We start from the raw sequence: 13,060 nt of genomic DNA, 5'->3' as shown, positions 1-13,060 counted from the left end.
ATATGAATACTCTTACAGTTACAAATTTAAACAACCTCCCAAGTTAAAGAAATATGAAATGGGCACTCTGTTTTAAAACAAATCAAAAGTATCTTATCATATGTTTTATTTTTAAAATACCCCTATGTGTAACTATTAAAATGTAGAGCAGCTGCTAAGTAACCCCTCCAACATCTACTACTACTACTTAGAGCATCTACAGTACTTTTAACGCGTGAAGCATTAATGTATATTTTTTATTTATTTTTTTTTGCCATCTGCAGCATTAACGTGTTCATAGGTTTGAACGCGTTAATACTACAATATTTAAAGAATGCGCAACGTCGATGTTAATGCCTCTACAGCATTAAAAAAAGGGTGTCACGTCGGCGTTAATGCCTCAGGCATTAACGCCGTTGGAGATGCTCTTACTACTGCGTCATATAGAAGTCTTTGAATTGTCAATTTCAAGTTGATTCGTTCCATCAAATAATTTAAATAAATTAGATTAAAATTTTATCAATTCATTTAAAAATGGATCTTGACGAACTGACCTACTTAGGCTCGCAACCTGTGTGAGTCAATTCCTACTGGCTTAGTTAGTGTTGGATATTGGGGCCTTAAATGGACCAAAATGATTTTGAGGAAGGAAGCCATCAATTGTTGAAAGTCGTAATTGACTTCAAAATTGAAATCTACGATTCGCGTAGATAGATTTAAACTATTAATTTGCTCAAAACCGATTAAGGGTGAATGAGAAATTAATGTTTAAAGTCAGCCCAAAATAACATTTATTATTCATTAATAAAGTGAATGAGAGAATAGTCTCACATCGGAAATTCTTGATGTGTATTCTCTACTTATTCATTAATAAACCGATTAACACATATTCATTAATAAGTAGAGAATACACATCGAGAATTTCCGATGTGGGACTATTCTCTACTTATTAATGAATATGTGTTAATGGAGTTAACACAAAAATAAAAGGACAGGTGCTCCCTTAGCCCAGGGCGAGCAGGTGCTCGCACCTGTGAGCCCGCCACCCGCCACGTGCGCAATGAGCGCTTTGTAGGCGCACTTTGCACTTCCATCCTCGTGGGCAAAAGGAGATGATTGGACAGTTGACTTAGGGAATGGATGGCTACCGTTGATCAACGTTGATCAAATAGGTATGATGGATAGCTTGTGATGCGATCTAGAGCGTTGGATCGCAAAGAATAACGATCTGACGGCTTGGGATGAGACTTGATCTGAAGCATCGAATCTCCAGATCCGATGGCCGATGACAATAGGCGGGATCTGAGGGTCACAACTCCTCAGATCTGATGGATGAGATTGAAGTGGACTTGGAGAAGGGTTACAACCCTTCAGAATGGATGATCTAGATCGATCCAGCCCAAAGAACACATCCACTCACCCAAAGGACACTCAACCTCTTCTTTCAGTATAAATAGAACCCTCCAGATAATAGAATATTAACTCAATCCTCTCTTCTCTTCCTCAAGCATTCATCTCATCTTGTGCATTCAAGAGTCCAAGAAGTCTACTAGAAGGTTCGCTGGTCTCGGAAGTCGGAGTGCTACGATTCCGAGACGTTCGTCGTCGTTGTATCTTGGGAACGAATTGCAACAATCCGTTAAGCACCGTAGCGGAGCAATATCGTTTACGGAGATAGTGTCGAACACTAGCCTCGACGATCAGTTTGCATACTCCAGAAGCTACCCTAAACCCTAAACGTAAGTATAAAGCTGATGGATCAATTGACAAGTATAAGGCCAGACTTGTAGCCAAGGGGTACAAGCAAGAGGAAGGCCTTAATTACTTCGATACATACTCACCGGTGACAAGGATTACATCCATACGAGTGCTAATAGTCATTGCAGCACTGTATGACCTTGAAATACATCAAATGGATGTTAAGACTGCGTTCTTAAATGGTGAGTTGGAAGAAGAAATTTATATGGAGCAATCCGAAGGGTTCATGGCTCCTGGAAATGAGAAAAAGGTGTGTCGACTTGTTAAGTCGTTGTACGGACATAAGCAAGCGCCTAAACAATGACACGAAAAATTTGACAAAGTAATGCTGTCAAACGAATTCAGAATAAATGAATGTGACAAATGCATTTATGTCAAAAATACACCTGAAGGCTATGTAATTGTCTGTCTATACGTAGACGACATGCTAATAATGGGCAGTAATCATGATGTAATCATGACTACAAAGAAAATGTTGACCAGAAATTTTGATATGAAAGATATGGGTCAAGCAGATGTTATATTGGGAATTAAAATTTTCAGGACATCAGAAGGGATAGTTTTAACACAATCCCATTATGTAGAATCTGTATTGAAAAAATTCAATGCGTACGATCTCTCTACAGTGAAAACACCTATGGATCTAAGTCAACACTTAGCGAAAAACCATGGTGAGACCATATCGCAGTTGGAATATTTTCGGATAATAGGCAGTTTGATGTATCTCACAAACTGCACACGTCCGGATATTGCATGTACGGTCAACAAACTAAGTCATTTTACGAGTAATCCAAACGACACCCATTGGAAAGCATCGATGCGAGTTCTCAGATATTTGAAATATACTATAAACTATGGATTATATTATGGAAAATATCCCGCTGTGTTGGAAGGATATTGTGATGCTAATTGGATATTAGATACAAAAGACTCCAAATCCACTAGTGGATATGTATTCATGATCGGTGGGGGAGTAGTATCTTGGAAATCCACTAAGCAGACTTGCATTGCTCAGTCAACTATGGAATCCGAGTTTATAGCACTAGACAAAGCAGCTGAGGAAGCTGAATGGCTGCGGAATTTCTTGGAAGATATTCCGAGCTGGATGAAACCTGTGCCTGCCGTACTAATCCACTGTGATAGTCAATCGAATATTGAAAGGGCACAGAGTAATATGTATAATGGGAAGTCACGACATATACGTCGTAGACATAATACCATTAGGCAGTTGATCTCGAATGGAGTGATTGCAATCGACTATGTTAAGTCCAAAGATAATTTGGCAGATCCTCTAACGAAGGGGTTGAGTCGAGATCAAGTATACTGCTCATCAAGAGGAATGAGATTAAAAATCTACAACTGAAAACGACTGTAGCGGTAACCCAACCTTGTTGACTGGAGATCCCAAGATCTTGGTTCAATGGGACAACGAAGTTACAGAAGTTGTGGTCCAGCACATTAGATAGTTTATCTCTATCCCAATCCTAGGATGAATTTGTGCTGTCCTACCTCATGTAGTGAGGTTAAGCTTATGCTTTTAGTGACTTCTATACCTGATAAGGTGGAGTATGGTAGGATACTCTTGATAGAAGTGTCACCTATGTGAGTGTGAAGACAGGCCGCTTCAATGAAACACTCATGAATCCAAGATGGTATCCATGGCCGAAACGGAACCAACCATGAGAACCTAAAGTAGGTGAGATAGATCTCTGTGTGGGTGTTATTGTCTAAGTATACACCAACAGCTGAGCAGTTTAAGACATCACGTTCACTGCGCAGCCTAGTATACTCGATAGCATTTCACTACGGAAGGTTCAAAGCCATAAGCTACCTCTCCCGATGCAGTGACTTATCGATTAGACTCTTGTAAAGTGTCAGCATGCATACACGCATTGCATTAATTTCCATTCATGTGGGGGATTGTTGGATATTGAGGCCTTAAATGGACCAAAATGATTTTGAGGAAAGAAGTCATCAATTGTTGAAAGTCGTAATTGACTTCAAAATTAAAATCTACGATTCGCGTAGATAGATTTAGACTATTAATTTGCTCAAAACCGATTAAGGGTGAATGAGAAATTAATGTTTAAAGTCAGCCCAAAATAACATTTATTATTCATTAATAAAGTGCATGAGAGAATAGTCCCACATCGGAAATTCTCGATGTGTATTCTCTACTTATTAATGAAGATGTGTTAATGAAGTTAACACAAAAATAAAAGGACAGGTGCTCCCTTAGCCCAGGGCGAGCAGGTGCTCGCACCTGTGAGCCCGCCGCCCGCCGCCCGCCACCCGCCACCCGCCACGTGCGCAATGGGCGCTTTGTAGACGCACTTTGCACTTCCATCCTCGTGGGCAAAAGGAGATGACTGGACAGTTGACTTAGGGAATGGATGGCTACCGTTGATCAACGTTGATCAAATAGGTATGATGGATCGCTTGTGATGCGATCTAGAGCGTTGGATCGCAAAGAATAACGATCTGACGGCTTGGGATGAGACTTGATCTGAAGCATCGAATCTCCAGATCCGATGGCCGATGACAATAGGCGGGATCTGAGGGTCACAACTCCTCAGATCTGATGGATGAGATTGAAGTGGACTTGGAGAAGGGTTACAACCCTTCAGAATGGATGATCTAGATCGATCCAGCCCAAAGAACACATCCACTCGCCCAAAGGACACTCAACCTCTTCTTTCAGTATAAATAGAACCCTCCAGATGATGGAATATTAACTCAATCCTCTCTTCTCTTCCTCAAGCATTCATCTCATCTTGTGCATTCAAGAGTCCAAGAAGTCTACTAGAAGGTTCGCTGGTCTCGGAAGTCGGAGTGCTACGATTCTGAGACGTTCGTCGTCATTGTATCTTGGGAACGAATTGCAACAATCCGTTAAGTACCGTAGCTGAGCAATATCGTTTACGGAGATAGTGTCGAACACTAGCCTCGACGATCAGTTTGCATACTCCAGAATCTACCCGGGATAAACAGTTGGTCTGCGTATTTAGAAAACAAAATTCTTCAAAATTCAATGACCTTATGGGTTTGACCTATCTAATATGTAACTCAAACTTAAAATTATTAATTTTTCCTATATATATTTTTTATTTTTTAGTGGGTTCATGGATTGACCACCTAACTCGTCTTGGATTGGACCGTTGGATTCAGGATTTCTCAATTGGGTAAGATGACAAGTTTGAGCCACCATGTTATGGGTGGGCCCATCTGAAAGCTCTAGTTATTCGTAGTTATTGTAACATGTAACATCTAATATAATATTTGATGCGGTGGTAAAATGAGCACGCCGAGGATGAGTTAAAGGTGGGAAAAACTGTCAAAATATAGGTCAAAGTCAAGGCGGCCCAAGAATCACCCGATCACCAAAGTTGACCGAGCGAATGACAATGGGGCGATTGGGTATGAAATTAGTACTCACTAGGTAATAGGAGGTCTCGGTATCATGATGCCGCCTAGAGGCTCGTCCGACCCGATTGCTTGTTCGACCGGGGCGATAAGCATCGATCCGATAGTCGAACGACTAAAGAGAGGAGAACAAATATTCGCAATTGTGACGACCCTCTAAGTACTAGTACGATCGGACCGTCGTCCAGCCATACAAGGAACAACCTATCGAGCTAAGCGATCGTGGAGAAGAATAACCCTGAGCAATCGGGTAGGGAATCCCGGCCGAGTGGCTCCCCCGCTCGACCAAACAATGGGACCCCCTTGCTTATCTCATTATATCCTTCTAGGAGTTGGTGCCGCTGACGGCAAGATATGGTCAATAGACAAATCGTACAATGAAAGTTTCCACTGTCATATCAGGAATTTGTACGTCTTGTTTAGAAATGATGTTAAAGATAATTTTCTGACATATCTTTTTATAAGGCAATTGGAAAAACGTGCACGCACGTCTACTACTAGAGCACTATATAAACGGGGGTCCATACACCGGCGGAGATATGCGTTATTTGTATTCATGCTCTTGTTGTTACTGCAGTTCTTTGTAGTCTTTCTACTATTCCCATGATTGATTTGAGGGTCGAAGGGTCAATGTCGAGCCTCCTTTCCTGACGTAGTACTGACGTTCTTAGTTTTACAGAGTAGAGCGGAGTCTTCACACGTTCAATCGCGAACCTACATCCTCAGCCAGCTATCTTTGTCGTTTTAGGATAGGATCAATATTGTAATAATATTATAACACCTTTTTAATATATTCTCATTTTGGTTAATTTAAAAATAATTTTGATAAAATTTAAATAATTTAAAGTGATTTTAATTAATAGTATTCCTAGTTTAAAATTAATTGTTTAAAGTTTTAGGATTTAAAATTTAACTATAAGGACGTGTTTGGTTTCGAAGTTATCGTGAATAATCTGGGTTACCTGCTTATGGTTATCCACTATTACCATGTTTGGTACAAGGTTTTTTTTGGATTTCGAAATTTTCCTTGATTATGAAACGTCGGCACACCTCATCAATTGGGGCATCTAACTTCGGTTGCCTTGGGTTTTCTCGATTCTGGAGGGAAAAAAAAATTCTCAAATTACCCTCAAAGCAATCTGACTAGAGCACGAATGTGGCTGTAGGCGGCAGCAACAGGCGTCGGACGGGGTCGGCGGGCGAGAGCAGACATCGCCGGAGGTGGCAGCAGATCGTCCGATCGATGGCGACAGCCGCGACTGTAGACGGGTAGCAGCAGGTGTTGCCGAAGATGGCAGCAGATCGCCAGCGGTGGTAGCGAGAGGCGGGCGGTAGAAGGCGATTGATGGGAAAAGGTCGGCGGGAGGTCGACGGTGGGCGGCAGGCTGTGGGAGACGGGTGGGCGGTGGGTAGCGAAGGCAGTCCGCGACGGTGAGTAACGGGAGGAAGAAGAACCAACGTTTTTTTTATATTTTAATTAAAATGTTTCTATTTTAATTAAAATTTTATTAAATTAAAACAAATTTTAAGTAAAACTTTAGTAAATTATTTAAACAGATTATAAAATAAAAAATAAAATAACTTCTAATTTTATTTATTTATATTATTAAATGTTAATATTATTAATTTAATTTAATTTATTTAAAAAATTAATTAAATACAAAATTGATTTAGTTATAACATATCCTAATATTTAATCAGGTTATGCATTAACACCTCCAAATAAATAAGTTTATATTACATTATCTATAATTAACAAAATAATATTAAATTATATTTTATTACCTATAATCTTAAGTTATAAATGATAACTTAAATCAAATATATCCTAACGGTAGCAATTACTAATAGTTAAACTGTAAACTCTAAATCTTAAATATATTATAATAAATAGATAATAATTTTTACATATTAGAGTAATTATATAATGACTTTTACACATTAGAGTTATTAATAGCTACTACACTAATATAAAACAAAAATTATTTATTACGCAGATTAAACCACTGATGAAATATTTTTGACTTTTTTTTAACAAAACTATTTGGGACACCCTTCGCATTTTTACGCTTATTATTAAAGAAAAGGCCATGGTTAATCTATCATTGTCAAGTAGGAATTGAGATCTCTATCACGTGCAGTGACACTAAAGCAATCCCAAACTTCTTCATGAGAAAAATAATAATTGTAGTGATCATGCATATTATGAAAAAAAATAAATTTTTTTAGAAATTATAGAAACATTTTTTACGCTTATAGAGCTTTGACTTTTGTGAGAATTATCTGAGTCCTACATGGATTAATAAACTCATTACAAGTCTTCAAATTTAAATATTGAAATATTTTGGGACCAAATTAAACATTTGTGAAAAGGGTGGAGTTAAATTAACTGCTTGCTTAAGGAAAAATTGATCTCACTTAGCCATTTGTTGGCACTCACCTAACTCAATGGAGTGATGTTCAAGTCTTGATTTAACTTGAACTCGAAGGAAAATAAAATAAATTATTATGCTTTTTTTTTGTAATTAAATGTCGGCATAATATTTTGATGGCCGATTTACGTGGCTCACCAAAGGCCACGTGGAACATTTTGCTCCATTTAATGATTACATACTCCAAGTTTCTTTTTTAGAAAATTCGGGGGGTTTATGAAAAAAGCTAAATTTTGACATCATTTTAGAATTAAAAAAAATTTTTTTTTTTTTGGACGACGGCAGGTGAAGGAAGCCGTGAAGGGTTCGTGATCGTGATCTCAACGTACGCATTCTCTTGCTCGCTGTAGCTATAAAGATACTCCAACGATCATCCATTTCCAGCTCAATGCGCCTCTTGCTCGAGTACGGTTTTGATCTCGCGGATCTTTGTCGACTTCTGGAGGTATTTGGAGATCTGTTGCTTCCTCTTTTGCTTGCTGCTTCGAATCCTTTCCGGCGATCTGTGCCTTTTGAACATTGTGGATTAAACTTTCGCTTTGCTGTTTGATTTTATCTTTGAGCTGATTAGAAGCTAAAAAGTTTGTGTTTTGGAGAGGTTATTGGCATCTAAAGTTTGAAACGAAAAAAAAAACTTCTTGATTAAAATGAAATGCGTGTTTGTTTTTATCGATCTGTGGAATTAGTGATTTGCTTGTTTGGATTTACTGATACTGTCCACAGGCAGTAAAAAAGTAGAGTTTTAGTAAAGTGAGAAATTGTTCTATTGTATATTGCTTAAGTTTTCCTCCATATGTTTTGGTTTTGGCAATGCTTGTCAGATATCAGTAATGAAACTGTGAATCGCCTTTGATTCGGTATGTTGGATGTATTTGGGGATATTTTGGTGTCTTGATCTATTCAGTGTGCCATAAAAAGGGCGATTTTTCTTGAGTGGATATCATTATCACAGATGATATACAGATTTGTGGTGTTTTCATGGGAGAATTTGTAGTTTAATCTCTATTTTGATTTCTCTTGTTCAAATTTCTCTCATGTGTAAAAAGGACTTATCGTCTCACAGTAATAGAAGCTTAAGATCCGGAGTTTCCATGTGAGAATTTGTAGTTTGATCTATGTTTATGTACCTTCATGAAATGAGAGCTTGTGATTATCGTGTTTATTTATCTTTCACTTAGCTCTAGTAGATTAACATTGGGATGATAGAATGTATTTTGTCTATGCTATTGACATCACCTCACAGTGATGGTTTGCATCAAGATCTCAATCTATGAACAAATCATTCCTGTTGAGCTTTTGACCATCAGTCTGTCTACATGATTTCAGTCTGTACTCACGAATAAGCTCCACTTTATGTGTGATACTAATGTTATTGGATGATTACCATAGCCCTGCAAGGCGGCATGCCATGTTCTAGATTGCAAATGGAGTAATGATGTGCATCTTATACTTGACTTGCTACCAGAATTGGCTGCTGATATTGTTCTGTTTTTTGCTCCCTTAGTTGGCGGCGTGCAGACTTCCTTTTCCTCTTGAACACTTTGTTCCACTAGATAGTTTACTGCCTGTGTCATACCCCATTATTAGGAATCTCCTTATTACTCTAATGTTTACAAGGGAGTGAATTTGAACATCTAGAACTACCTGCAACTTGAAGTTTGAGATGCATTTGAGTCATCGAATTTACTAGTCTACCAAAATGTTTATATGATAATATTCTTGTATGTTTAAGATGCAAGCTAGCACAAAAATTCCTCTTAAGCCAGGAATAAAATCTGAATTCAGAAAGAGAGAGAGAGAAACAGAGAGAGAGAGGGACTTCAAAATCAGTAGAAAAAAATTCTGATTAGCTGCAAGATTAGGAATCTTTTTGGATGCTACTCGACAATTGTAGTTTCATGTTTAAATTGCAAATTTGTTGTCACAATTGAAGCTGATATGCATATTAGTTTTATTTGCTTTATCGTATATTCTCAGTTTGTTATGCAGTATGTTAAACATGTACATTCACTCATGATTTAGTTGTTATGGATCTATGATGTAATTCATTGTTCTAGCACAGGTTATGTGAACCATAGTAGAAGATAGAAGATCGGTTGGAGCTATTATCAGAAGTATAATGGGCTCAAGATTCCCATCGCATCAGCTCAGCAATGGCTTGTATGTTTCAGGCAGGCCTGAGCAGCCAAAGGAGAAGCCTTCAACAATGAGCTCAGTTGCCATGCCATACACTGGTGGAGATGTAAAGAAATCTGGTGAGCTTGGCAAAATGTTTGATCTTCACACAGAGAAATTGAGAAAATCTGGACCTCTCACCAGTGCTTCATTCAGAGGCACAACTCCTCACTCAGGACCTGTCATGCCTAATGCTTCTGGTCGAACCGGCTATTCGGGTTCTCTCGCTTCCGCAATTCCTGGTTCTGGCTCGTCAGTAAACAGACAAGTTTCTAACTCTGGACCTCTTAAACATGGGGATTCAGTTAAAAAGACATCTGGTCCACAATCTGTAGTAAACACAATGGCTCGCCAGAATTCTGGCCCCCTCCCACCAGTGCTACCGACAACGGGTTTGATCACATCTGGGCCAATTAATTCTGGACCACTTAACTCAACTGGTGCTACTCGTAAAGTATCTGGTCCACTTGACTCGACTGGATCAATGAGGCTACATACAAAGAGCATTGCCCGCAATCAGGCTGTCACTAATCTAAGTCAGGATGCTGATTATCTATTCAAGGGGAGTTTGCCAAAGCCGATTTGGTGGTCTGTTGTTTTGTTGTTTGCAATGGGGTTTATAGCAGGTGGTTTCATTCTCGGTGCTGTTCACAATGCTGTTCTTCTTATCGTTGTTGTGGTTTCCTCTGGAGCAGTCGCTGCATTTTTCATTTGGAATGCGTTCTATGGGAAGAGAGCGGTCATACAATTTATTGCCCGATACCCTGATGCTGAGCTGCAAAGTGCAAAAGATGGGCAATATGTTAAGGTCACTGGGGTATGTAACTATAGCCGAATTAGTTAACTTTCTATACCATTGTTCTATCATAGTCAGATAAACTTTGAAGCTTCTTTCAGGTTGTAACATGTGGTAATCTTCCCCTCGAATCTTCATACTGTAAAGTTCCTCGATGTGTCTATACATCTACTTCTCTATATGAGTATAGGGATTGGGACTCGAAAGCTGCCAATCCCAAGCATCTACGCTTTACATGGGGACTAAGATCAATGGAGGTATACTAAGATTCAATAGCTTCCTTTACACAGCTTTTCATTCTCACGTTCTTCCATGACTTTTCCCACCATTCGCAAAACCTCAATCTTATAGATTTTGCATTGTGTGAGCTTGTTTAGTCATCACTCTTTTTGCAGAGGCATGTGGTTGATTTCTACATCTCAGACTTCCAATCAGGCTTACGAGCTTTAGTCAAAGCTGGCTACGGTGCTCAAGTGACCCCGTATGTGGACGAGTCTGTTGTCATCGACATAAACACAAAAAACAAGGATATGGCTCCTGATTTTCTCAAGTGGTTGCGCAAGAGGAACCTTTCGAGTGATGATCGCGAAATGCGCCTGAAGGAAGGGTACCTAGCAACTCCTTGCATACGCATATTGTCGTCCCTTTATAAAACATTTATACATGAACCTAGTGACACCATAAGCACCTAAATTGAGAACTTATATGAAGCAAGATGCTAGTGATAAGAATTTTCAAAAGATCATCCTCTTCAACAACTTACTAGTTCACCTTTTTCATTGCAGCTACATAAAAGAAGGCAGCACCGTTAGCATCATGGGGGTCGTCCGAAGGAACGATAATGTCTTAACGATAGTGCCCCCTTCAGAGCCCCTTCCCATTGGATACCAATGGTCGGAGTGCATTCTTCCGGCAAACCTTGAAGGATTAATATTGAGATGTGAGGACTCATCAAAAGTAGATGTCATACCAGTATAGAGGACATAATTAATCGCCTGCTGTTAAAATTTCTCTTTTTTAGACTTCAAAGTCCATGTCGAGATCAAGTGATCATACATATAGAGGAAAGTGTCTCTTCCTTGGTTGGGCAAGTTTTTGCGACTTTGATTTCTGACATTTGAGTGAGTATATATCAGTGCAAAGTTTAGTTTGATTATAGTTTCTGAAATTTTATGAGTCTCCGTAAGTGACCCATGCACAACTTATCTCATTGAGTTCGTCCAGCTCCACAATCCACTCGATTTAGCCCTCCAGCCATAGAGCACACAATTTAACACATTAAGTTGAGAATCACATTACCAACATATCGACTTTGGCCAAGTCTGACGTTCCCTTCCCATGAAGGGAACTCGACAAGCCGGACGTTTTACTTGTGCTAATGGTCAGTATTACCACGGAGATAATTGTTGGATCCCGTAAATATTTTGATATGATCAATCAAATTAGGTTAGGTCCTGCTAGCTATCCAGTGGACGAGAAGAACGTGTGCGACGTTCGAGGGACGAGAAGTCGGGACGGAAACTTGCTCGAGGAAAAGGTCGGGAATTGGGTTTGGGTGAGCCCTCTTCCGGTTGGCCGCAATCACCCAATCAATCGGAGTTTCGGAATATGAAAAGGAGCCAAAAGGAGCTGAAGAAGCTAGCTGGCGGCGCCTGCACTGCCTGCAGGCTTGGAGCCGCCTCCATTCCCTTTGAGGCGCCTCAAACAGTCCAAGGCGCCCTCAAGGGCAATGGAGGCACCTCAAACCCAGTCAAGATGAACGTTTGCAATCGGATAAAGCTTTATCCGGTCAAACTCCTTGGAGACGCCCTCAACTCTCTTGGAGGCACCTTCAACACTCGAGATAGACTTTTCAGGAGCTATATAAAAGCCCCTAGAGCTAGGAATCAAGTATTCAACTCTGTATTCATTTCTAACAATAGTTCTGAGCTTCTAGCGTGTAAAAGGCTTCTCTGTCTTCAGAGAATGAGATCTTTCAGAGCTTTTTCTACTGCCTTGGATTAACATCCTTCTTGGTTGTAACCAAGTAAATTGCTGAGTCTTTTTCTTTTAGTTTACTTTATTACTGTTGTATTTTTTTCGTTTGAGTTGAAAGTCTTGAGGAGGGTATACTCTTTTATTTTTTTTTTCAAGCAATTCACTCCTCCTCTTGCCAGTCCCGCTGCACCAACAAGTGGTATCAGAGCCCGACAACCTCAGAAGGACTAACCGTCGACTGAAGCACAAAGATCAAGACGATGGCCGCGCGCAAACATTCATCTCCCGAAGTTCGACAGAGACTTCGTTACGTGGAAATGCTGAATGGAAGTATTTTTTAATACTGAATTTGATATACTTTTAATAATGAAATATGGATATGCATCGTCAAAAGACAAAGAAGAGTACAACTGGATGAAGAAGGAGCAAGCTGATTTCGTGGCCAACGGAAATGCGGAATTTCACTTGCTCAGCGTTCTACCGCCCCAAGAGGTAAGTCAAATTGGAAGTTACGACTCCG

The 13,060-nt window shown here is 39.6% G+C and overlaps 1 protein-coding gene across 2 annotated transcripts; it reads left to right on the top strand.

Moving 5' to 3' along the window:
• The first annotated feature begins 7,871 nt into the window (after positions 1 to 7,871).
• LOC121986369 (uncharacterized membrane protein At1g16860-like) lies at positions 7,872 to 11,721 on the top strand. 2 transcript variants are annotated; one of them, XM_042540278.1, is made up of 5 exons: positions 7,872 to 8,037; positions 9,655 to 10,584; positions 10,665 to 10,820; positions 10,959 to 11,170; positions 11,349 to 11,721. In XM_042540278.1, the coding sequence occupies exons 2-5, from the start codon at positions 9,712 to 9,714 to the stop codon at positions 11,539 to 11,541; spliced, it is 1,434 nt and encodes a 477-aa protein (XP_042396212.1). In that variant the 5' UTR covers positions 7,872 to 8,037; positions 9,655 to 9,711; the 3' UTR covers positions 11,542 to 11,721. The 2 variants fall into 2 exon arrangements, with proteins under 2 accessions (XP_042396212.1, XP_042396213.1); XM_042540279.1 differs by having other exon boundaries at positions 9,650 to 10,584.
• Positions 11,722 to 13,060: the final 1,339 nt, after the last annotated feature.

The sequence above is a fragment of the Zingiber officinale genome, chromosome 5B, assembly GCF_018446385.1.
Source record: "Zingiber officinale cultivar Zhangliang chromosome 5B, Zo_v1.1, whole genome shotgun sequence".
Lineage (NCBI taxonomy): Eukaryota > Viridiplantae > Streptophyta > Magnoliopsida > Zingiberales > Zingiberaceae > Zingiber > Zingiber officinale.
This window is presented reverse-complemented; position numbering and strand designations above follow the sequence as displayed.

Excerpts from the sequence above, each read along its gene's own strand:
- LOC121986369 (XM_042540278.1), top strand. The coding sequence starts at position 9,712 with ATGGGCTCAAGATTCCCATCGCATCAGCTCAGCAATGGCTTGTATGTT. Across the intron at positions 10,821-10,958 it reads GGGGACTAAGATCAATGGAG|AGGCATGTGGTTGATTTCTA; the intron begins GTATACTAAGAT and ends CTCTTTTTGCAG. Across the intron at positions 11,171-11,348 it reads GAAATGCGCCTGAAGGAAGG|CTACATAAAAGAAGGCAGCA; the intron begins GTACCTAGCAAC and ends TTTTCATTGCAG.